Source organism: Filicampus tigris, chromosome 6 (genome assembly GCF_054856515.1).
Source record: "Filicampus tigris isolate MCC_2025a chromosome 6, RoL_Ftig_1.0, whole genome shotgun sequence".
NCBI classification, from domain to species: domain Eukaryota; kingdom Metazoa; phylum Chordata; class Actinopteri; order Syngnathiformes; family Syngnathidae; genus Filicampus; species Filicampus tigris.
This window is the reverse complement of record NC_141222.1, coordinates 28,769,723-28,795,232: the sequence shown is the minus strand read 5'-3', so window position 1 is coordinate 28,795,232 and position 25,510 is coordinate 28,769,723. Positions and strand designations below refer to the sequence as shown.

Genomic DNA, 25,510 nt, shown 5'->3' with positions numbered 1-25,510 from the left:
TTATTTTGTAATTTATTCATTCATCCATTAGGGGTGGGACGAAAAAACGATTCGACCGGATATCCGTTTGTAAACGCTAGCGATACGATTGTGTCGGTAGCACACTCCTGTATCTATACAAAATCCGCCAGGATCATGTAGGTACATCGATTGTAGAGCCGTTGACCGGCTATCGCAAGGCTATGAATCGGTTGCCTTTAGGTTTTACCCTGTTTTCATGTTTGAAATAACGCGAGAGCTCACGTAAGGGCCCTCGCACAGTCGCCAAGTCTGTGGCGGTCCCAGCGTTGACAAAGAAGACGCTTACTCATGCTCAGTAACGCAGCTCCGCTAAATGGTTGCAAGTTAGCAACGTGTTTGAAAACGACGGCGGTTACACTAAAAATCGATGTTAATATTGGCGCTAGTGCTGAATCAACTGATTCACAGACAACGATAGGGGATAGATTTTGAAGTGAGGACAGCTGTGGGATCGATAATTGACAAGGTCAGTGATGAAGTGCAGCGGTACAGAGATCGTGAGTCTTTGCCCCTGAAAAATAATCCACTAAAATGGTGGCAAGAGCAGCAGGACCTGCCATTGCTGTCATCTCTCACTAAACAGTTCCTCTGTATACCAGCCACCAGTGTGGCATCTGAATGGGTGTTCAGCACTGCAGGAGATGTTGTTTCCAACAAACGCATGCTACTCAAACAATGAACATGTGGATCAGTTAATCTTCCTCCCATAAAAAAATCTGCCTTGCAAAAAAGATGTTTATGTTATGTTTCCAATCTTCTGTTTGCCATTTTATTAATTTTTTTTTACAGTGCCATAAAGCAAAAATGCTCAGTGATAAGGGGTTGTTGTTTGAAAATATTCGAAGAATGTAATTTTATACAATTAGTTTGTTTATGATTGTCTACTACAAAGATTTTTCGCAACAATTTTCAACTACTGCTTTGTTTGAAATATTGAACAGACTATCGAATCGGATCGCTTCTGAACTGAACTGTATCGTATCGAAGAATTCTGCTTTTACAGATATCGTTCTTTGTATCGAATCGGAATCTGTATATCTAGATACTAATGGGATATGGCTTTTTTCTGTTTAAGATGCTGATAGCTAAAAATGATATAATCATGCTAGTGGTTTGGTTTGTGCTTAAACAATAATGCTGTCTTGCAATAAAGGTGAAGTTAAGTGATGAGGAGGTGTGAAAATGTACTGCTTGCGAGCTTCCTGTAGAGTGCAGATGCAGGTTCCAAGAAACACCAGTTGGAAATAACCGTCGCTACGAAGCAGTTCTGCAAAACCACAAGTCTACCAACTTCTACTAAGGCCATGGCAACGAACATGATTCTGCATGAGAACAAGGACGTCAGTGGACTCTGGACCAACCAGACGAAGACACCTTTACACTTTCACTTTTGATGCATTGTATAAAGGCTGGGTCTAGAAATAGAATCGTGTCGTTCCGGTCTACACCATCTCTGCTAAGGCTGAGATAGGCGTAGTGGGTGACCCAGAGCTTTGATGTATGTATAGACTCCTCTGTCAAGAATAAATTGGTTGGCTTTAACACGTCGTCGTAATCGTAGTCCTTTCTCAGAAACAAACAGGCGTGGAACCTTGAGAATTAACAGATGATCAAAAAAACACAGGGTCCCTTTAATTGGTGACCCCGACGTGATGAGAAAGGACATTGGATAAAAGGACAGGGGAGTGGACAGGGATTCAGTTGGACTGCAGTCTCCCCGGTGCATCAACAAAACGAGGTAAGCAGAAGCCTGTTTGATTACATCAAAAATACTGCACATTGGAATTGTGAAATTTGCGAGAACTGTGGTACAATTGTTTCATTGTCAATAGGTTTTAAGACGATGTGTTGTTGTTGTGTTGTTGTATAGTCAGGGTAACAAGGGACCTGACAGACCAGGGTAATAGAGGACCTGGCGAAAGTAGGGTAACGAGGTTCCTACTAGTCCCGTCGTAGACTGACTTGAAATCGGACACGATTTCATACTGTGACGTTTCGGTACACGTTGGGGATTTTGGGACCCCAAAAACCAATTAGAAAGTAGGGTAACAGAAGACCTAACTGACCAGGGTAACAGAGGACCTGGCAAAAGTAGGGTAACAAATTTCCTACTGGTTTGTTGTAAAGTCAGGGTAACAGAGGACCTGGCCTGATCTGTTTTAATTGTATTTGTTTTGATTTCATTTAATTTGTTTTGTTGTGTTTTGATTTGATCTAGAATAAGATGAGTGTGCCACCAAAATCCTCGGGTGTAAATTGGACAGTCGAGTGTACAAGCAATGAGTGCGATATGTTCCACAATGATTATCAGAAGTCAGTGGAGGATTTGTGGATTGAAATAGAAGGTCAGTTGTTGGCTGGTGTCAAAAGGAAGAAGCAGAAAAGGAAACAAGCAGAATTTAGAAGTGTGTGGGCAGAATGGAAGAAGGAAAGGAAGATAGAAAGGCAGAAATGTATGTTGGTTCATGTAGCAGGTGATTTTCAAAAGGAAGAAAGAGATGTTACCCAGAAGGGAAAAGAAATGAAGGATAAACTTGGCATTGTAGGGTGGTTGGCGAAAAGAGATTTGAATAAGAAATTAGAAGAGAATGAAAAATTGCGGAGAAATGTGCATGAGATTTGTGTAGTGTCCACTGCCATGGCTGCTGTTCTGTGCGAAAAAGCGCAGCAAATCGACCCCCCAGATCCAATTACGTACCTTCCCAAAAATGGACCTCCAATGACTTCCCTTTATCCGACGTTACCGGTCGAGGGGTCCACTCAAGTGAAAACCCAAGACACCGGGGATGTAAAACTCCCATCCGCACCTCCAGCCTATACTACTCTTAACACACATGACAAACGACAACCCACACACACACACTGCAGGCACCTGTATATCAAATAGTGGGCGAAGTGAATTTAGTGGGCACATCAGAAATACCCAACTTGACAAAACAGCAGCGAACCATGATGGATGAAATAGTGGCGGTTAACGGACAAGGTACAGTACAATACAACAAGTCTAATTGCCAAATTTTGGGACAACATGAACCTTCCTCACGAAGAAACGAGCCCGGAGACAAAACAGAAGTTCATATCAGAGCATTGGTGGCCTCCGCCCGATCGCCTGACGGACAGGTTTGGCCAACGACATTACAAGAAGAATTCACTTCTACTATTAGTAAGAGGAGTTTTCGCTTGGGGGAACCGCAACATAGTGAAAGGTCAGATTCTGAATTTGCCGATGACAATGGGGAGGGAAATCAGGACGAGACGGACAAGGAGTTGTCCCCACCGGTACCTACGACGGACACAAATTTGACAGTAACTGACCGACGTCGTCAACAAGCTAGACAAATGACTTCAGGTGAAGCCGAAAACAGATGGCGAAGGCTTACCAGGACCCACCCCGCGACCGAGTCAAGACAAGGTCCCTGACTGGAACCAGAATTAAGAGTCCAACTAGATATACACCAGCCCCCTGTAATTATCCGATGATCCCAAGTCAGCAAGGTGGGTTAATATATCAAGAATTGTCTTTGAAAGATCTTGAGTTTTTACAGAAGCGGCTACCTGGACTGGCTGCGGGCGGTGAAACATGGATCCAGGTGTTGGAAAAATGACGGATGGCATGAGCCTGGCATATGGTGATGTAGTGAGATTGATTTGTGCCTGTTGTATTTTGGTTCACCAATCGGATGATATTTTGACACGGTCTGGTCTGAATAATGTCGAATCTGAAATTTTATTTGCTCCTTTTGCTCCTCCAGTGTTCGCGGTCATCCGTGACATGTTCCCTTCCTCCTCGCCGACGGTGCCGAAGCTCCCAGACTTCAAACCTCCCATGGATCCCAGTTCTCATCTCGAAAATTGCATAAGTATTTGGACAGATAAGACACGGTCACACCCCTCCCGTGTACGGGAAGCGAGTGTTATTTATAGAATTGCTTTGCTTGACACACTGCCAGCTGAAGTTAAATCTGAACTTATGAAAGACCCTGACCTCATGGAAGGGGGCGATACTTTAATCGTCGTGTGTCTCACCATTTGAAACTTTTTGTTGACATACACCACAAAGCATCAGATGAGGTAAAGGACATGCAGGAACAACTTTTGAAATTACAATCGGCCCAGGCCCGACAAGTGGTCACTAACAACAAACAAGAAGGAAAAAGGAACAGAAAATTGGAAGCAGAAAAGCAGATGTGGATGGCGCAGGGCCCAACGAGAGGACGAGGCGGGAGTCGTGGTAGGGGTTACATTAACGGAGGCAGGGGAAACGCTTACCAACCTCCACCGGGCCAAGCTTGCTTCAACTGCGGTCAGTATGGACACTGGAACCGTCAATGTACTGTTCCCCCACAAATGCAACAGCAACCTCCAGTGGAGCCTGGAGGAACCCCAACTCAACGAGAAGGCTACAGGCCTCCACGCGGCAGAGGTGGACGCGGCCCCGGCACCCTGGCAACAGCAACCACAGCAGGTTCCATACCAACATCAGCCAAGGCAGTTCTACTACGACGAGGACTGGTCCGAATACCATAGGGATGCCCGGAGCCCCGGGGCGGAGGTAAGGTAGAGCCTCTTATTCCCGCGAAGGTGGACAAGATGGACATTCACGTGCTAGTGGAAACAGGTGCCACATATTCATCTGTATGTTTACCACTTCCCGCGTCCAAGCACTCAGGGAAGACGACCACCTTAATGTGCTTTACAGGGGTGCCCATGAGTCTGCCGATTTCGACACCGTTAAAGACTGAAATTGCTGGATAAACACATGAACACCAGTTTGTCCTGACAAAAGGAGGAGCCCCAGTGAACCTGATGGGCAGAGACCTGCTTATCAAAACCGAGGCTACTATCCTTTGCAGCCCAGATGGACTTAGAATACAGTTCCCAGATGGGACCGTGATGAACTGTGGACAGAAATTGTCTGCCGGATGGAACATGAAGCAACATGAACTCCCAGAAGCGACCGCTGACATTTATTGGGCCCGACTTCAACCAGAAACAAAGGTGGGAGGCGGCGTCTACTTGGCCTTCCTGCGGTGGAAGCCCTGGATCGACTCTCTTGCCTCCTACAGCCCTTTGATCGACCCTCTCCATCTCACACTGAACTATGACAGAAATTATGATTTGATTTACAGAGAAGCCTTTGGGTTAGTGCAGGGTGAAACTTGGATGCTCGACAGTACAGATATTTACATAGGGAAACAAGGAGTGGCGGCCGCCTCCACCTTGACAAAACACCAGAGTGAGTGGTTTATTGTGACTTTGACATCTTTTCCACACATTTCACTTGCACTTACAATCGGTCATGAAGCCCGAGAACTGGGACCCATGGTAAGGAAATGCCATTTGGCGAACAATTGGCAACACGGTCAGATACCCAATGTGTTGTATTCTCCTAGTACTGAATGTTTTTGTATTCAGAGCGCCACGACGGACGAGGCCGTGCTGTAGCATGTGACATTGACGCAATTCAATGGCAGAGAGCTCTCGGACCATGAGGACGCCAAAGAGCTGCTAAATTCGCTGCCGGACTCACTGTGGTCCGAGGGGCCTGCCGATGTGGGTCTGTGTGCATCCGCAAATCCGGTCGCGTTTGAGGTAGACCAGACTACTTTTGTTAACATGCCGCAGTACCCTTGTAAACATGAGGCCACTGAAGGCATTGCGGAGACCCTTGAGGGACTCTGGAAAGCCGGAGTCCTAGAAGAATCAAATTCTCCCTTTAACACTCCCATTCTACCAGTAAAAAAGGCCAACGGCATCAATTACAGGATGGATCATGATTTCAGACGAATAAACGACATTACTAGAACATCCTGCGTTTCGGTCCCTGATCCACACCGTTGTTTGGGTGTTCTGGGCCCGGAGATGCAATGGTTCTCGATAATTGATTTGGCTAATGCCTTCTTCTGCATTCCCCTGGCAGAAGAATGCTGGAAATATTTTGCATTCACCTACAAAGGTTGTAAGTTACAATACACGCGGCTTCCCCCAGGGCTGCAAACTCAGTCCTGGGATTTTCAATCAGTGTTTGCGAGAACAATTGGCCGATATGGGTTTACCAGGGGGCTCTCGGTTTATCCAGTATGTCAATGATTTACTGGTTGCAGGAGACTCGGCTGAGACCTGCTTGAAGGCGACACACACTGTTGTCCCGACTTGATGATTTAGGGTTTAAGGTGTCTAAAAAGAAACTTCAATGTTGCAGATGACAGGTGACATTTTTGGGGCGGGTGATCTCGGTGAAGGGCTCGACCCTGAGTAACTCACACCGTTCCTCCATTCGGACTTATCCCCGACCAACTAATGTTAAGGAAATGCTTTCTTTTTTAGGTCTTTGTGGCTATTCCCGTGGCTTCATCACTGACTTCGCAGTGAGGACATGAGCCTTGCGTGATCTAGTTAGGGTTAAAGGCATGCGTAACCTCCATGCTGAATTAGATTGGACAGACGGAAGTGAGAAGTTGTTCACCGACCTTAAGAGAGATTTGGCCACAGCGAGCCACCTTTCCCAACCTGACTATGACCTGCCTTTTCATCTAGATGTTTCAGTGACCGAGGGGACAGCCAATGGGGTCTTGTTCCAGAAGGTGGGCGGTAACAGACGTGTCCTGCTTTACGTCAGCGCCACTTTGGACAAAGTAGAAGCGAGACAACCTACTTGTACTGCATACGCCGCGGCCGTGGTCACATGCATTAATAAGACTGCACACATTGTCATGGGACACCAACCTTTTATTCTCACTCAACATGGGGTGACAGCATATGTGGCCTCAGCAGCGTTCACGATGTCACCATTGCGCCAGCGACGCCTGATGACGACCCTCACACAACCCCAAATTGTATTCCTCCTCTCGGGGATTAATATGGCTGACAGCGTTTCCAGTTCTGGCGAACCACACACCTGCCAAGATCAGGTCATGCAGGATTTGAAAGCCCGCCCCAACTTGTCCTCAGTTCCTCTTTCAGGTGGCCGGGTGCTCTTCACCGACGGCTGCTGCTGGAGACAGACTTCAAGACCTTTATATGCAGGAGCTGCCGTCGTTGAGGACTTGACCCCGGGAGACTCAAATTCTGACTTCTAAACACTGTGGTCCACAAATGACTTTGTGAAACCCTCCACTCAAGCTGCAGAACTGCTGGCCATGTGCAGGGCACTGGAGTTATCTGAAAGTAAGAGTGTTACCATTTATTCTGATTCGGCCTATGTTGTGGGATGCTTGTTTGTGGATTTGGCTGCATGGAGACGACAGGGATTTGTCACGTCCACTGGGGACCCAATGGCCCACGCATAGCTGATCCAACGACTAAGCGAGGCTGTTGATAGACCAGTGGAGGTGGCAGCGGTCAAGTGTCCAGGACATGTGAAAGCAAGCACGCCGGCAGCCCGGGGAAATGACGCAGCTGATGCTGCAGCCAAAAAAAGCAGCCAAAAAAGCAGCAGGATATCAAACAGATGTTAAAGGTAGCTATGTTGTCAAAAAGGATCAATTGATTGACTTTCTGCCTGCAGTAACAGTTGAAGTGGTGCGCGATCTCCAAGAGGTGGCGTCAGAGGAAGACAAACGAAAGTGGCAAGAGAAGGGTGCTGAGTATGACGACAAAGTGAAACTGTGGTTTAGCCCACCACAAGGCTTTAGGAGACTAGTGTTACCCACAGGAAAGTTCATGCAATCAGTGATTGAGGAAGCGCACGCCCCAACACATGAGAGTTATGTGTTGATGTTAAGCAAGCTGCGTTTTTGGTGGCACCCTGATCTTCTGCGAAAGGTAAAAGAGTTTTGTGTTTCTTGTGAAATATGTCAGAATTTCAGTGTCAGCCCTACAACGAAAAAGGGCTCACAACACACTGAGATGGGCCGATGCCCCAATGATGTGGTGGTAATGGACTACACCGACATGGTAGTTCCAGTCCAAGGAAAAAGGTACCTATTAATGATTGTCGACACCTTTCCTGGATGGCCGGAAGACTATCCTTGTGCAAAAGAGGACGCAGCGTCCGTCATCAAAGCACTGGTTAACCATTATATCCCAACCCATGGGTTTCCACAAGTAATCAAATCGGATAATGGTACACATTTTACGGCTAATTCATTAGCTACGGTTGAATCCATACTGGGTTAAACATAAATTTGGCTCGGTCTACCAGCCCCAGTCTCAGGCCCATGTGGAAAGGATGAATGCAGTCAAACAATAGCTGGCAAAAACGTGTGCACACACTGGGCTTAATTGGCTCCAAGCCCTGCCTCTTTCTTTGTTTTCCATCAGGTAAGCAATTAACCGTCGGGACAGGGTTCAGCCCTTTTGGACTCCTGACCGGCCGCCTGATGCCTGGTCCAGCCTCGGCTTCGCTCCAGCCGGACATGGAACCACGGGAGCAACTGTCAGCTCTGGTGTCTTCACTTTGTGTTTCAGGTCCCTCTGTTGTGGATGTCCACGTCAATGACCCTTTCCTTCCCACTTACGTCTACTTGAAAGTGCTTTAAAGGAAGTGGTCTGAACCACGGTGGACTGGTCTGTTTGAAGTTACAGCTCGGACATCTCATGCCGTGCGTCTCCTTGGAAAGAGGGACAAGTGGTACCACATGTCACAGACACGCCCTGCACCAGCTTCTATTGTAGAGTAAAAAAAACCACAAAAAAAACAAAAAAAAAGTGCCTGTGTGACTTGCTGACGTGCCGTTTCTCGTTAAGATCGCTTTCCACTTGACTTTCATGAATTGTTTATTTTGATTTATTTTTCATTTGTGTTGCGGTGTTAAATTGGTCATTTAACAAAGGGGGAAATATGTATATGCTGTATATTTGGCCGAAGTAGGTCATATTCATGACTCTGGTGATCTGTCTGATTATAGTTACAGGAACATATTTCGGAATGCCCTCAAACCACGGGGAACGCGTGACAAAGAGAGCAGTGAAGCCAACTGGGGCCCTAGAGTTGAATTATACATTAGGGGAAAGTACGGTATTCCAATTTGATTTGTGTAAAGTGATTGATTGTGTAAGCTGGGGCGATCTGACTGCGTACGAAATTTACTTGTGCGCTTTGAGCGATGGACATGGAGCAGCTAACTGGCACCCGGTGCACCATAAGGTCATCGCAGACCACCAGGTGGATCTGTGTTTCAGCTGGAAGCAGGTGGTTATCCACTCGAAACAGGGATACTGGGAACCGACGAAGGACAGCAATTGGCAGTGGAAGAACAAGGTCAAACTGGAAAAAGGTAGTATACACCCGCTAACCCCAGGGGAACATCAGCCCGTGCTGCTGACCTTGTCAAACATAGCTAATATCCCGTGGAGAGACTGGAACAAACCAGTTCCAACCTTCACTGTCTTAACCTTGGGGATAGATGCCTCAGGGGCCAACCCACTAGGACAGATTATAATAAATTGGGTACATTCAACCAAAAATCATCTAGTCCGATAATGAAAAAAACTGCTGGGTTATCAGTACAAAAAAATGAGGATCAGGTGGTTTTTAGAACTAGTAACGCAACGGGATATGATTTACATAATGACTTGGTTCAGGAGGTGGTATATCGACACAAGATAGAAGAGGGTCAGGGGCAAGCAGCAGGGATTAATACAGGAAATTTGTGGTTTAAAGAAATTATTGTGCAAGGAAGGGACGCGGTTAAAATCTATCAGAAGGACTGTCTTTTCTGTGCTACTATGAATAACCTAAATTGGATTGTCAACCCTGTGATCCAGGAAAATGTTACTGCTGCTACTAAGTTTGAGTCAACCTGTGCCTACCAGCTGATGATTTAAGACAATCTGGAAGGCAAGGGTCAGCGTTGGGACCACGTGTATCCTCTGACTAAGGTAAAAGGTGCTCCTTTCTACAATCTGGAAATGGTCCCGTCCCTGCCTTGCATCTCCCAAAATGAGAGCAAGGTAGCTTTGGGCCGCAATAATAAACTATCTCGATCAATTGGCCACCTGGATCCACAATTTTGTAATTTCACACTTTCAATTGACCATCATAAAGCAGCCCGGTTGAGAAAGACGAGGTCAGATTGGTGGTGGATGTGTGGTGACGGTCTGTTGTAGAATATCCTGCCCAGGGAATGGACTGGCATTGTGCTTTGAGCTCTATGATAACCCCCACGGCGATCAGGCTTCTCTCTGAGCAGGAAATCAGCCACATGGCGGACTTCACCTGGGAGCGGGAGTGGTGGGGAAGCTTGACCCGCTCCCGCCGAGTGGTCAGTGGCTTTAACGTGGGTGGAAACGCTTGGGGAGCAGGAGAGGACCCCACCTACTTTGATGCCATAGGAGTCCCCAGAGGTGTTCCGGATGAGTATAAAGCTCGCTGTCAAATTTCAGCAGGTTTTGAAAGTATTCTCATATGGGTAACCCCTAATAAAAATGTTGATTTTATTAATTACCATCACTACCAAAGTCAAAGACTGATGAATTTCACTTCCCAATTGGCAGAGGTGTCCATGAACAACTATCAGCGATGTCTCTCATGACATTCCAAAACAGGTTGGTCCTAGATAGTATGTTAGCGGAAGAAGGCGGTGCGTGCGCTCGAATCAAGGGACACTGTTGCACAATCATCCCCAACAACACGGCACCAGATGGAAAGATCACCAGAGCTATGAAAGGTTTGCAAGCCATGTCTGTTAAACTTAAATCAATGTCCGGAGTAGATGACAACCCATTCCATAGCCTGCTGAACCGGATGTTTGGTAAATGGAAAGGTCGTATTCTGACATTTGCGACTACCGTCATGGTTGTCTTTGCTGTGCTTGCTTTGTGTGGATGTTGTATCATTCCTTGCCTCAGGAGTCTAATCCTCCGGATTGTCCACAAAGCCTTTGAGGGGAAGGACCCCCATGGCCAATATCAGATGCTGCCCCTGAAAGAGGACGCGGGGTCTGTGAGAAAATATTGTTTGGTATTATCGTTGAAATATTTGTGTCCAGGTGTTTTTTGTACTTCTTGTGAATATTGAATAGATAAAAGATTCTCGCTTGTGCTGCTGAAGAAGAAGCATTTGTGTCCGAGTGGTCATTGATATCTCCCTCATCCAGGCTGTAACACTACCAAATGTGGCACCACCCGCGGGCAAGGTGGTTGTGGTCTTGTAATGGAGCGTAAAGCCTTAGGCAGTGGGGGGCTGAGGCGGGGGATCCTCACTGGAAACAGACAGGTGAAAGTCCAAAACAAATACAGGAGATGTGGGGGTCTTAAAGCCGCTGATGCTGCTGGTGCTTCTCAAGGTGAAATGGGTTAAAGGCAACTTGCAATTTGTCGCTTTTAGGGGCAGTATCAGACCTGAAACAATTTGCACTGACAGTCAACTTTCACAGCTCAAGCCAAATGTTAGTTTTTGCACATTCATGGATACACAGGATCAAAATATCTGAACATTTTGGAGATTATGATAAATTTTGAGAAAAATATTCCTTGATGTAAGACACTTTGCATTATATTTAATATACTGTATGAAAATGTTTTAAAGACAGTGTATAATGCTACTTTCTGAAATTATAGACCTCTACTTTTATGTGGTTCCATACGCGGTTAAAATGTTAAATTTGGTAGAATTTCAACAGTCTTCAAGTAAAATATACCTCAGAGTAAGATATTATAGATATAGTATAGAAAATCTTTAAGGCCACTTTCCTCAATTTTAGAACTCACCTTTAATAAATGTGATACAATACACAGTTTAAATGTCAAATTAGGGGGAATTTGAACACAGGTAAAATATGCATAATTTTTTTATATACTGTATGACACGTTTTTTACAATCCTTTTTAAGGCCACTTTTCATCAAATTTAAGCCCCCTCCTTCATTAAATAAGGTGCAAGGTGTTTTGTGCATGTCACGGGTCACTCACCGGCGGCCATCACCTCGGAGCAGCTGTTGTCCTCCACGTTGAAGAACGAGGAGCCCAGGCCCTGGGGGAGGTAAGTGGCCGCAGAGTAGTAGGGATGCATGTGGTACTGCGGGGAAATGTTTTGGCCCGAAATGTGGCCACCGTCACCATAGGGCACCTGTCCGGTGAGAAAAAAAACAACACATTAACACACGCACACACTTGTCTTCCACAGCTTGCGGCAAACATTTGCAATGAGACGTCTACTCTCCAGGGAAGGCCACTTTTTCAATTTCACTTTTTATGGAATGTGATTTCTGTCAGCGCCAATAGTAATACGTCAGCCGCCTTGTCCACACCATCAGCTCGCTGACAGCTTTATAAACTGTTATTTAAGCGACACTCAGCTCTTGTATTAGGCTCTGAAAAATACAACACAGATTGGATGGATGGGGGGCGGGTGGTTGTGGTTGTGTGGGGGGGGGGTATTAGGGGGCAAACCCAGATGGTCCATGTACAACCAAATCTTTTTATTTGCATTTACAGTCAATCAGAAGTCCATAACGCTGTCTGTCTGCATGAAACATTTGTAAAGGCCAAGTCTAATCTAATACTTTAAAGGCCATTTTTCAGATTTAAGACCTCCACTTCAATGAGTAGAATGTGATATGTGCACTAAGTGTCAAAATGGTTGCCTCTGGGTATGTTATTTTGTGATAATGTCATATGAATGATGTTTAATGATCAGTTTAGCACTTCTCCTTCATTAAATATGACCACAAGGTGTGGGCAACATGCTCAATAGTTAGACATTTTTGGATAATATTAGTGCTGTTAAGCGATAAAAAAAATATAATCATAGTTAATCGCATTTTTCATAGTTAACTCGTAGTTAATCGCATATTTTATTTTACTGTAAAAAAACCCTTGATTTTTCTGTCCCATTATTTTCTTGAATTTTAATACCCTTAACATGAATAAGAGGATTGACTTTCTTATGCAAATACTTTATTAAAGGGAAATCAAGCCAAACAGTGCATCTGTGATGTCATTTACAGTCGACAAAAGTAATAAAATGGCCGACCCCTGAGATGGTAAAAAATTTATGAATTTTACAACTTTACTCATATTCCACAAACACAATATTAATCAGAAGGCCTTTTTTGAACTAGGGGGCCTGCATTGAACATATTCTTGGAAAAAAAAAGGTTGGGTTGACTTTCCCTTCAATTGAAAAAACAAGCATTGGATTCAACTCACGCAAACAGCCCCTCAGTCCTTTTGAAACACACACACACACGCATGCGTGCGTCTTTCAGCTGTTAATAAAAGCATGCTACAATTGATTGGCTAACCTTGTCTTGCTTTAGAGAGAAAATATATGTAGCACCCTCCCACTTTGGGCAGGGCCTAGGTTCTGCTTTAACTAAGTGGCACTGTTACCTGAATTGATAAACTTTTAAATGTTGCATTGAATTACTGTTGGCGGTGCCTCCATTAACTGTGGAAGTAGTTGGAATATCTTCCTTTTATACTTTCTTATGTATTTCTTTTTTGGTATTTGGTCGCAATCCTCTGGATTAGTTAAAATTGCCTTCCATAGCCATGACATAGGCATTTAATGAAAATACAAAGGTAAAAATAACACGTAAAATATCACAAGATGGGAAAAGGAAGAAAACAATGTAGTCGATTGGCTCAAAGTCTAGAATTTCTTGTGAAATTTACAGAAATGACTATATGCTCAAAGCACCTAATCCACTGAATTATGAAATACAACAATTAGTCAAACCTAAGTATGGTAACAAGCACAAATATATCAAATAACAAAGAAAATGTGGGCCTACACTCTCTCACACATACACAAAGTACCAGTACCACAGTCCAACGCACGTTGCAGGCCTGATGCTCTTCGTGCACAAATAATATGGATTGTGTACTCACAGTTCCGGTGAGAGATGGGTGTAGAACTTCACAGAGGGGAAAGAAGGTAAAAAGAGAATTCTGAAGAGTAGCAAAGAAAAGATTAGCAAATAGAGTATCCAATAAGAGAGTATTGGATAAAAGTGTTATCTAAAAGAGGCAGAGATGAGGGGGTCGCGCTCCACTCAGCATGAACAGAGAATGCGAGCCACAGCGCGAAGAACCAGTCCTCGGTCCAAGCCAGTAGCAGGAAACAGGCTCTCCTGACGTCCAGCGGACTGTGTCCCTGACTGCTCACAAACGACCACGACTGCTCCTGAATTAACAGGACAGTACTGAGCTACAAGTCCATATACTATTTAGTGTGGAACTAGTGGGAAGTTGTATCTCACCTCCTTATCATTAGAAGCTAAATCCAACTAACGACACAGTTGTAGCGAGGCTATTCGCTAACCGTGATTTGCTAAAATGCTAATATAAACCAAACGGACAGTAATAATTTATTTTTAACATAAACAGACACGTTTAATTACCTCTTAGGCATCCAGTGAGCACAAACATCGAGTGAAAACGGGTAGTTTATCCCAATGTTATGTACAAAAATATCTGATGGCACAGCTGCACTCCAGCGTGTGCTCAAACACTCACAACCAGTGTGGGGCAAGTTACTTCCAAAATGTAATATATTACATATTACTAGTTACTTGCATGTGAAAGTAATTAGTTTCTTTACAATATTATTCTATTTGTAAAGTAATGCGTTACTCAAGTTTATGAGCTGCAATCCAGCGTGTGCTCAAACACTCACAACTCATGCGAGTAGGTAGCGTCAGTTGGAACAAGTCCCGCCCCTCGATCTCAAAGTAATTAACATTGGCTAAATTTGACGTTAACCAATAACAATACAGAATTAGGATGAATGACAGTTTGTATAAAGTTAGGTTGTAAACGTTTCCTCAAAGTGAACATTACTGTAGAAAATGAAAACTGAACAAATATGAACTCACATGAGCTTCAACCCCGCAACTTGAACAACACTGCACCTACAGTAAACCATCCCAAATTGAACAGTAATGTATTCACAGAACATCATGCAAGTCAAAGTATTTATTTCTAATAACTAATATTTTTGTTATTTATATATCAGCTTTTCTGAATGCTTTGGCTCAGTATCCACTGGGTTACATATATATGACAAACAACGCTGCATGTTAAGGGCAAGCAAGGAAAGTCTATCTAATCTAAGCAGTCTATGTGACCAGAGGGTGTATCTGTATGTACAGTATTTATGTATATGCTGCAGCTACGTATGATCTAAGCTAAATATTAGCTGGTAATGTGCATTTGTGTGTTGAACTTGTTGGTTCAATGCTGCAACTAGACGTACTTAGCCAATTCTGACTTTGGGTCATGAGCCGCATCGCATTATTCTATGGCTAGGTGTCGCCCGAATGAGCCGGCCCAGGCAGGATGACCGACGCCGTGAAGGGCGACTGCTACCACCGCGCCGGTGTCCAGCAGCATTTTTAATAGTGCGTGAAATCTTTTTACAGGTTTAAGGGAATCCAAATGTAAGACTTTAAAGAAATCAAAGATGTTCATCTTTTTTAAGCCTATTGAAAATTCACCAATTCTCCTTTAATAAATCTGACCACTACTAGTGGTTGATATGGCCTCAATTCTAACAATATTGAAAGAACATTTTGCAATTGTATTTATATATATATACAATATGAATAACCAGGGGCAATTTTAGGTTCAGAGCGTTTGGGGTGCTGAGCAACCAGAGTGTCTGGCTGGTTCTTTTTTTTTCTTTTTTCATTTCACTTAAAGTGATTTAAGACCATTCATTAGATATTTACTAATTTTCACGTTAATGCTGAAACCACATTCATTCAAAAATAAGAAAAAATGAAAAAAAAATGGACAGTGTTTTTCACAGGACAGCGACTCACCTCATATGAAGCCACAATTTGGCTCTTTACATCAAAAAACGGGTGTAAAAACTCTGAAATGTAAAAGAGGAGTTTGACTCACCAAATGTATTTTTTCCACGGATATTTCTGGCTGCTTTTGACTGACTCAAGCAGTCTTCTGTCATTTTGCGCAGCCAGAGAGAAGTCCTTACACGACACGTGGAGTGATTGCCGCTTGTTCTGAAATTGACGCTTTATCTGATCTAGGATCTGTCATGTGTAGTGCCGAGAGTCTCCATTAAGAGCGCTGTAATGTGCTATCACTGTTTAAGAACCAGGAATGTATGTTCGAGAAAGTATACAAGTAAAAGACAAGACATTGAGCTGCCAACACGTTTGTGTCCGGCAAGAAAAAGTTGGCTTGACGTTCAATATTCACGAATTAGGGACCGTCCACAAATTTCATGCATTTTGTCATTCTGATTGCTTGTAGTACGTGGCAAAGGGAGGCATCTAACTACTACACCTCAAATGTTGCCATATAGGTCATTTTGGAGAAGTTGGAGCCAATTCAAGGATGAGTATAGTGCTAAATTGACACAAATATTCATAAAAAAATCAAGTGGAACACCTTTTTTCATTCTGATTGCTGTAGTAGATGTCAAAGCAAGGCCTCTAACTACTACTCATCAATTTTTTGTCATATAGGTCATTTGGCAGAGGTTGGAGCCAATCCAAGGACAAATATCAAACTGGATAGGCAAAATATCCATAAAAAATCATGTGAAACACTTTTTCTCGTTCTATTTGCTGTAATAGATGGCAAAGCAAAGCATCTAACTACTACACCTCAATTTTTTGTCATATAGGTCATTTTGGAGAAGTTGGAGCCAATCCAAGGACCGATATCAAACTGGATAGGCAAAATATTGTATTAAAAATCAGGTGAAATACGTTTTCTCATCATGATTGCTGTAGTAGGTGGCAAAGCAAGGCCTCTAACTACTACACCTCAAATTTTTGTCATATAGGTCCTATGTGACAAAAATTTGAGGTGCAGTAGTTGAAGCCAATCTAAGGACCAATATCAAACTGGATAGCCAAACTTGTTATGACTGGTTGTTTATGTGATGTATCAGTTGCTATGGTCCTTTTATGCTTTGTACTTTATGATGTCATAAAGGCCTTGTGTCTCACAGTTTAAAACTTTGAGTTAGACAGTGTCACATTGTCAGTACGTCAAACCTTCTTGGAGTGAGTATGCAAACTCTCTTCCAGTCATGATCTTTGTTGTTACTTTGTATTTTTCTTGATAAAGACTTCTTACTCTTCAACTTCCGTCTCATATCTGCGAATGGGTCCAAATCCCAATCCTCACGTGACAGATCGTACTGACCTGTCATGCACCCAGCAGACTCAAACACAATCCCTTAAGACAAAGACATCACCACCTGCTCCTAAACATCCCTCCACCTCCAATCAGGTAGTGATTGTCTCACCGGGTGCTGCCTTGCCTCTTCACTGGGAACCTCTCGTGTCGCTCCTTCACGATGGGTCGCTCAAGCCGTCGCAAGTCCCGGTCTGCCTCTAACCGCCCTCAGCCTGCTGACCACCCCCAAACCCTTCGTGTGAGCTCTGTCTTTTCTTCCATGTTTCTCTCATCTTTGCCACCTACTTGTCCTATAATTTTGTACAATCCCCTTCTAGTTTAACAGCCGGTATTTTGTTTTTAGACTCAGATTTCTCTGACAGTGAAGATGGCCATGATTTGGTTAATCTCCTTTCTGATTCTGACATTGATTTTGGGCTTCCTGCTTTTTCAAGCCCTCCTCAGTTTTTGAACGATGATGATCCCTTAGTTTCCAATTCAGAGTTTGACACTGATTTTGGCATTCCGAGTCCCTTCCCAAGTCACTATTCAAGCCCTTGTCAATTTTTGTCACGTTTTTCTGATGATAATTCCTTAGTGTCCACTCCAGAACACTTTCCATCAGAGCCTAGCTTGGGCGCCCGGTTGGCCATTTACATGGGACCCCTGCGGGGTGGCCAACATAGAAGCCCAAGAAGAGGTTCTGGTTCCTCCCGTAAGTCCGCTTTTTCCAAGTCACGTCATTCCGAACCTGTGTCATGCTTCAGCAGAACTGTGTGGGAAGTATTCAGCGATGCTCGCGGGGAAGAAATTAGTAGTCTAACGGACACTGTTACAGACTATATAAATTTCTGCATGGAGAACACCATACGCACCAGAAGAGTAAGGTGTTTCTCCAACAACAAACCCTGGGTCACACCAGACATAAAAGCTCTCCTGAAGGAGAAGAAGAGGGCTTTTGCGTCAGGCAAGAAAGAGGAGCGAAAGACTGTGCAGCGCCAGCTGAGGAGGGGGATCAGAGAGGGGAAAAGCTTCTACAGGAAGAGGATGGAGGAGCAGCTGCTGCAGAATAATGCCAGGGGAGTCTGGAGGGGCCTGACCATCTCAGGCCACAGACAACCCAAGACCCGGACTGGGGGGGACCTGCGGTGGGCAAATGAGCTGAACCTCTTTTTCAATAGGTTCGATCAGATGCTCAGTCTCTCCTGCTGCAGCCTCCACCTACTCCTCCTGCTGGGTGTGTCACCCTCTCCCCTCTTTTCTCCACAGTCTCCAGCTCCCACCTACACCAGATAGCCACCACTCTTTCCTGCCCAGCCTTGGCCTTCACAACATCTCAGGTGAAGAACCAGCTTAAGAAGATGAAGGCAAGGAAGGCAGCGGGTCCAGATGGCATCAGCCCCCAGCTCCTCAAATCCTGCGCAGACCAGCTGTGTGGAATTGACCAGCCCATGTTCAACCTGAGCCTGAAGCTGGGCAGAGTCCCCCAGCTGTGGAAAACATCCTGCCCCGGTCCCGGTGCCAAAGACCCCCCCACCTGAAGGAGCTCAACAGCTTCAGACCAGCGGCGCTTACGTCTCACCTGATCAAGACCCTGGAGAGACTGGTCCTTGTCCACCTGCGCCCCCTGGTGAGCTCCTCAATGGACCCACTCCAGTTCGCATACCAGCCTGGCATCAGTGTGGATGATGCCATCATCTACCTCCTCCACACTTCACTCTCCCACCTGGAGAAGGCGGCGAGCACTGTGAGGATCATGTTCTTTGATTTCTCCAGTGCTTCCAACACCATCCAGCCCACCCTATTGGGAGACAAGCTGGAGCGGGCGCGGGTGGCCCACCACCTCACCACATGGATCCAGGACTACCTCACAAACTGGCCACAGTATGTGAGGACACAGGACTGTGTGTCTGATGTGATGACACAGGACTGTGTGTCTGATGTGATCCTCTGTAGCACGGGGGCCCCGCAGGGAACAGTCTTGGCTCCCTTCCTGTTCACCCTCTACACCTCGAACTTCAACTACAGCACCCCTGCCTGTCACCTGCAGAAGTTCTCTGACGACTCTGCGATTGTCGGGCTCATCACAGGCGGAGATGATTGGGAGTACAGAGAACTTACTCAGGGTTTTGTGGACTGGTGCCACCAGAACCGTCTCTGATCAATGCGGGGAAATCCAAAGAAATGGTGGTGGATTTTGGTAGGCGCCATCACTCTGCACATGCATCAGTGAATATCCGGGGAACAGATGTTGAGAGAGTCTCAACTTACAAGTACCTGGGTGTTCATCTGAACAATAAACTGGACTGGAGCAACAACACAGACGCCCTCTATAGGAAGAGTCAGAGCAGACTCTTCCTACTCAGGAGACTGAGGTCTTTTGGGGTTCAGGGGAGACTCCTCAGGAATTTTATGACTCGGTGGTTGCATCGGTCATTTTCCAGGGAGTGGCCACCTGGGCAGGCGGCGTCTCGGCCCGGGACAAGAAGCGGCTGGACAAACTGTTCAGGAGGGCCGGGTCTGTCCTGGGTTGCTCTCTGGACTCGGTGGGGGACAGGAGGATGATGGCCAAGCTGTCATTAATGCTGGACAACCCGGCCCACCCCCTCCAGGGCACCCTGACAGCACTCCACAGGTCCTTCAGTGACAGACTGTTACACCCTTGCTGTGCAAAGGAGAGATTCCGCCGCTCCTTCTTTCATATGGGTTACTTTGGAGCGGTTCGAGCCAATCCAAGGACAAATATCAAACTGAATAGGCAAAATATTCATAAAAAATCAGGTGAAACACTTTCTCTTGTTCTGATTGCTGTAGTAGATGGCATAGCAAAGTCTCCAACTACTACACCTCAAATTTTTGTCATATAGGTCATTTGGGAGAAGTTGGAGCCAATCCAAGGACCGATATTAAACTGGATAGGCAAAATATTGTATTAAGTTTATTATTATTATATTGTAGTTTTCCGGTTCCGGTCAGGGGGTCACGTCAGAGCTTGGACGTGGATGGTAACGATTGCACTTCTGCACTTTCTCCTTCGAGTCTACCTCACCTGCGCGTTGCGTTTTTACTTTTTTTTTTTTTTTTGGAGACTATTTTTATCTTGTTTTTAATTTTTTTTTTTTTTAATTTTTGTGAATCTCTGGGTCGCTTGATCTCGCGGGCTAGCATACAGCTAGCTTGCGACGGAAACAGGCTAGCTTGGGGCTAGCTTGGTGCTAGTGTATTAAAATGCCTTCAGACGACAGCGACGAACACAATGGCCTGCTGGAGAGGGCAAATAAAACAATCTCTGACTTAAGAAGGGATATTCGTCGTCTCTCAGAGGAGCTCCATGAGAAGGAATCGGTCACCTCTTGCTTCGCGACCCGTTTCCCCGAACTCTCCGCGGTGGTCATGAAGAGGCACGCTCGTGAAATCCTGTCGGCGACAATGACGGCTGAGGCGGCTGGCCTCTCGGACACGGCAAGGTGGGATCCGATTGCCTGCCCAGGGCCATCCTGCTCGACACCGCTGCAGAGTGACACCTGGGTCGAGGTGGTATCCCGCGGCCGGAGGGCCGGGGAGCCACCCCACCGCCCCCAACTGGTCCTGGGGAATCGGTTTACCGCCCTGGCGAGTGAGTCTCCTGTTCCCATCACTGCACTACAGCAGTCGGAGACACCGACTGCTGCGTCCGACGCTGGGGCTGTGCTCCCAGGGGCTCCCTCGGATTCCCCGCCACCCACGGCGACGACCTCAGCCGGGAACCCCATGTTGGGCGGGTCCGCCGGTGACCCGGCCGTCCACTCACGCGTCGGGCTGCTCCGGGACGCGGTGTCCCGGTACACGAGTGGTCGACATTACCAGCATCATCAGCGACACTCACAGGTGTCATCCAACCATCATCACTCGGCCTCGGTGGAGCCATCCTGGACAGTGGGGTCGTGAATCTCCCGCCGCTGAGTCCCTTGGCGTTCCCTCCTCACGTCACCCACCGACCACCGTTATAATTGGCGATAGCACCATTAGACGTACTCAGTATCCCGGCTCCATCACCCGCTGTTTTCCCGGAGCAAAAGTCATGGACATAGTTAACATCCTGCCGGGTGTTCTTGTCTCTCTGCCATCATCCATAACCCGGCTCATCGTTTACGTAGGGACAAACGAGACAATACGCCGACAGTCTGAGCAGACGAAGAGAGACTTTCACGCCCTCTTTGCCTTGTTAAGAACCTGCGGTCTGTCGGTCTGGGTGAGTGACATTTGGCCGGCATTGTCTCGCGGAGTCGAGCGCTTCAGCCGCCTTTTAAGCTTGAACACGTGGCTCCTATGCACTTGTGGCCACCTTGACTTTGCTTTTATTGACAATTTTAACCTATTCTGGAATCGCCCGTCTTTTTACCAGCCGGATGGTGTTCATCCGAACTCTCTTGGTAGCAAGATTTTAGCCGCTAACATCCACCATGTCGTAACCAATTCCACTCCCAGCTGACTCTTGTTTACCAATCATATTTCTTCTTCTACTCATAAACGCTGCAATGACAATGTCACTACCATCACCTACAGGCCAATACCAGCTGCTCACAGTACCACCACCCTCACTAGTTCCCCCTGCAGGCCCTCATTATCATTACCACTATCGGACAACTTTCCCATTGAAACCATCACCGGCAGACGCTTCCCTTGCACACACAAACAACGTGGTTTTAACAGTGGTAATCTAGTATATGTTAATACTGCTCATTCATACCACCATGAGCGCACGTCCAGCACAATAATTAATCTGGCCGTGCTGAACGTGCGCTCCCTTTTAAACAAAACTTTTATCATAAACGACCTGATTTTAGACAATAATTTACATGGTATACTTTTGTCTTAGACATGCCTTGGTACAGATGCTCCAGTTGCTCTCACCGAGGCTTGCCCACCGAATTTTAACTTTTTATTTTCTACAGGGGATGGCAAAAGAGGAGGCGGGACTGCATCAATTTTTATTAATACTCTTTTATCAAAGGAGATCATTTTTAGCAGCAATTTATCGTTTGAACACCATGCCTTTGTTTTTAGCAGTCCCCCTATTCTCTGCATTACCGTTTATAGACCTCCCCATCATTCCACTTCTTTTATTACAGAATTTTCAGAATTCTTATCCATTTTATATTCCAGTTATAACAGGATTTTAATAACTGGCGATTTTAATATACACATGGACAACATCTCGGACCCACTATCCAGAGATTTTTTAAACCTTTTAAACTGCTTGGATTTTAAACAGCACGTCTTGCAGCCAACTCACAACAGAGGACACACCCTGGATTTGGTTATAACCTATGGCTTGTCTGCTGGTGTGTCCTCTGTTGTTGACTTGGCAGTGTCAGACCACTACTGTGTCTATTTTAACATCGCCAGTTTTAACCATCTAGCAGTCCCGGTGAGAACAGTGAAGAAACGCTACCTATCTTCTGAAGTGGCTGCAAATTTTATCGAGATCTTAAAAAGCTCTCCTGCTGATATTTTACCTGCACCCTGTGATCTTATTGTTGACAATTTTAACCTACATCTTAAATCATCATTAGATTCAGTAGCTCCACTTTTAATTAAAACAACAAAAACAAAGACTGTACCCCCGTGGAGAAACAATGCTATCAAAACATCAAAGAGAAAATGCAGGAGTGCAGAGAGGAGGTGGAGAAAAAGTAAACCTACAGTACACTATGAAATTTTATGCGAACAACTGAAATCCTACAATAAAACAGTCAAACTGGCAAGAACTTCCTATTTCTCAAACCTCATTACAGTCAATAAAAACAACCCCAGAGTTCTCTTCTCCACCTTTGAACTTTTAACTAGTTCTGATTTTAATAAGTCCCCACAGAGACCAACAGACGCTCTCTGTGAGGACTTTGCAGACCACTTCAGAAGTAAAATTGATGACATAAGATCCAGTCTTTTAGCCCGTCAAAACACAAGTTTTAATAAACCTGGACAATCATATTTACATGAGGAAACACTGGAAGGTTTCGCCCTGGTTGATGCAAGGACACTTGGTCGAGTTTTCTCCCAGGTAAACCCAACAACCTGCCTTTTGGATCCAATTCCCACATTTCTCTTTAAGACATTTTATGGATTTTTTGAGGAACAAATTTTAAATATAGTCAATTGCTCTCTTCAGACGGGCGTCTTCCCCGCTGCCTTTAAAACGGCGGTGGTGAAGCCCCTTCTGAAGAAGAGCAATTCTGACCCGAGCGTTTTTAATAATTACAGACCTGTATCCAACTTACCGGTTTTAAGTAAGATTTTAGAAAAACTGGTTTTCATCCAGTTGAATCATTTTTTAAATACAAATAATATTTTGGAGAAATATCAATCTGGTTTTAGGATGAACCACAGTACGCAGACTGCTCTTTTAAGGATTTTAAATGATATTAGGTGCACTGCAGACGTGAGAAAACTCAGTCTTGGTGCTACTGGATCTAAGCGCTGCTTTTGATACAGTAGATCACCAAATTTGATTAAATAGACTTAAAAATCTAGTGGGCATCTCCGGTACTGTTTTTAACTGGTTTTATTCCTATCTCACAGACCGATATTTCTTTGTAAGTATGGATACTTGTTCCTCCAAAACCCATGAAATTAAATGTGGGGTTCCCCAAGGTTAGATTTTAGGCCCCCTACTTTTTCATCTTCTATGCTTCCCCTTGGGGATGTCATCAGGGGACACGGCATCAGATTTCACAGCTATGCTGATGACACGCAGCTGTATATTGCCGTGTCTCCTGATGACACAGGACCCATTGATACCCTTTTAAATTGCATTTTAGATATCAAGTCATGGATGGCAGATAATTTCCTACAGCTCAGTCAGGACAAAACTGAGGTTTTAGTTATTGGTCCCGAAGGTCAGAGAGAGAAGCTTTTACCAAAACGACACCTTTTTAATCCCTCACATTGTGTGAAGAACCTTGGCGTCAACCTCTGAGCTCAATTTTATTCCTCATATTAAAAATGTAACCAAGATTGTTTTTTATCACCTTAAGAATATCGCCAGAGTCCGCCCGTTTCTCTCTCAGGCTAACACGGAAGTGCTGATGCATGCCTTTATTTCCTGTAGTTTAGATTACTGTAATGCCCTGCTCTCTGGCCTCCCGAAAAAGAGCATTTCACCACTGCAACTACTGCAGAATTTAGCCGCTCGGGTGCTGACGAGAACCAGAGGGCGGGAGCACATTACGCCAGTTTTGAAATTGCTGCATTGGCTCCCTGTGTGTTTCAGGATCGATTTTAAAGTACTTTTATTAGTTTATAAATGTGTTAATGGTCTTGGGCCATCTTATTTATCTGATTTGCTTTTATCATACCAGCCCTCGCGGATCCTGAGGTCCTCTGGCGCCGGCCTTTTATTTATTCCAAGGGTGAGGACCAAAATGCATGGCGAGGCTGCATTCAACCGTTTTGGTCCTCACCTTTGGAATAGCCTGCCAGAGGACGTCAGGTCTGCAGAGACTGTTGATATTTTGAAGAGGAAGCTCAAGACACACCTTTTTAGTTTGGCTTTCAACAACTTTTAAATAATTTATCTTTTCTTTTGATTGACGATTATTATTTATTTTTTTATCTTATCTTACTGATTCTAGTTCTTAGACTATACTACTGTTGTCTTTTAGTTTTGTTGCTCTCTGCCGTTTTTTTTTAGCTCCAGTGTTTCCTCATGGGGGAGCCTCCGCTTTGAGGGGGGTGACTCCTTTTTTTTTTTTTCTTTTTTTAAATGTTTTGCTTTGAATGTTTTAAAGCACTTTGAGTTGCATTTTTATGTATGAAAAGTGCTATATAAATAAAATGTGATTGATTGATTGATTGATTAAAAATCAGGTGAAACACTTTTTCTCATCATGATTGCTGTAGTAGGTGGCAAAGCAAGGCCTCTAACTACTACACCTCAAATTTTTGTCATATAGGTCATTTTGGAGAAGTTGGAGCCAATTCAACGATGAGTATAGTGCTAAATTGACACAAATATTCACCAAAAATCAAGTGAAATTCTTTTTCTCAGTCTGGTTGCTGTAGTAGATATCAAAGCAAGGCCTCTAACTACTACACCTCAAATTTTTGTCATATAGGTCATTTGGGAGAAGTTGGAGCCAATCCAAGGACCAATATCAAACTGGAGAGGCAAAATATTCATAACAAAATCAGGTGAAACACTTGTGCTCATTCTGATTGCTATAGTACAGGGGTGTCAAAGTCAAATGGATGGAGGGCCAAATAAAAAAATTTGCGACAAGCCGAGTGCCGGACTGATAGAACGTTCATTGAAATGTTTTAAAATGTCCAGATTGGATCGGGTCCTTCGCGCCTGCTGATGATGTCACGCTTTATATACCTGTAATATATGTCTTTGCCTCTATGTTTGCCACCCCCCTGGCTGTTGTGTTTTTATCTTCTTAGTTACTAAATAAAAAATAAAATAACAT

General features: G+C 44.7%; 2 protein-coding genes and 1 pseudogene across 3 annotated transcripts in view; 2 read left to right on the top strand and 1 right to left on the bottom strand.

Moving 5' to 3' along the window:
* Nucleotides 1-25,510, bottom strand: part of LOC147146641 (doublesex- and mab-3-related transcription factor 1-like) — a 48,239-nt gene that overhangs the window by 2,228 nt on the left and 20,501 nt on the right. Inside the window, exon 4 of the mRNA XM_086032870.1 lies at nt 11,874-12,030. Coding sequence (XP_085888996.1) covers nt 11,874-12,030 — 157 coding nt within the window. The remainder of the gene's footprint in view (nt 1-11,873; nt 12,031-25,510) is intronic.
* LOC147146643 (uncharacterized) lies at nt 1,486-4,801 on the top strand (annotated as a pseudogene). The gene is made up of 2 exons (XR_015087092.1): nt 1,486-1,519; nt 1,594-4,801. The product of XR_015087092.1 is annotated as an uncharacterized LOC147146643 (transcript).
* Nucleotides 4,612-12,287, top strand: LOC147146642 (uncharacterized). The gene is made up of 3 exons (XM_086032704.1): nt 4,612-4,656; nt 4,792-5,457; nt 5,488-12,287. Exons 1-3 carry the CDS (start codon nt 4,612-4,614, stop codon nt 6,109-6,111), a joined length of 1,335 nt encoding a protein of 444 aa, XP_085888830.1. The 3' UTR covers nt 6,112-12,287.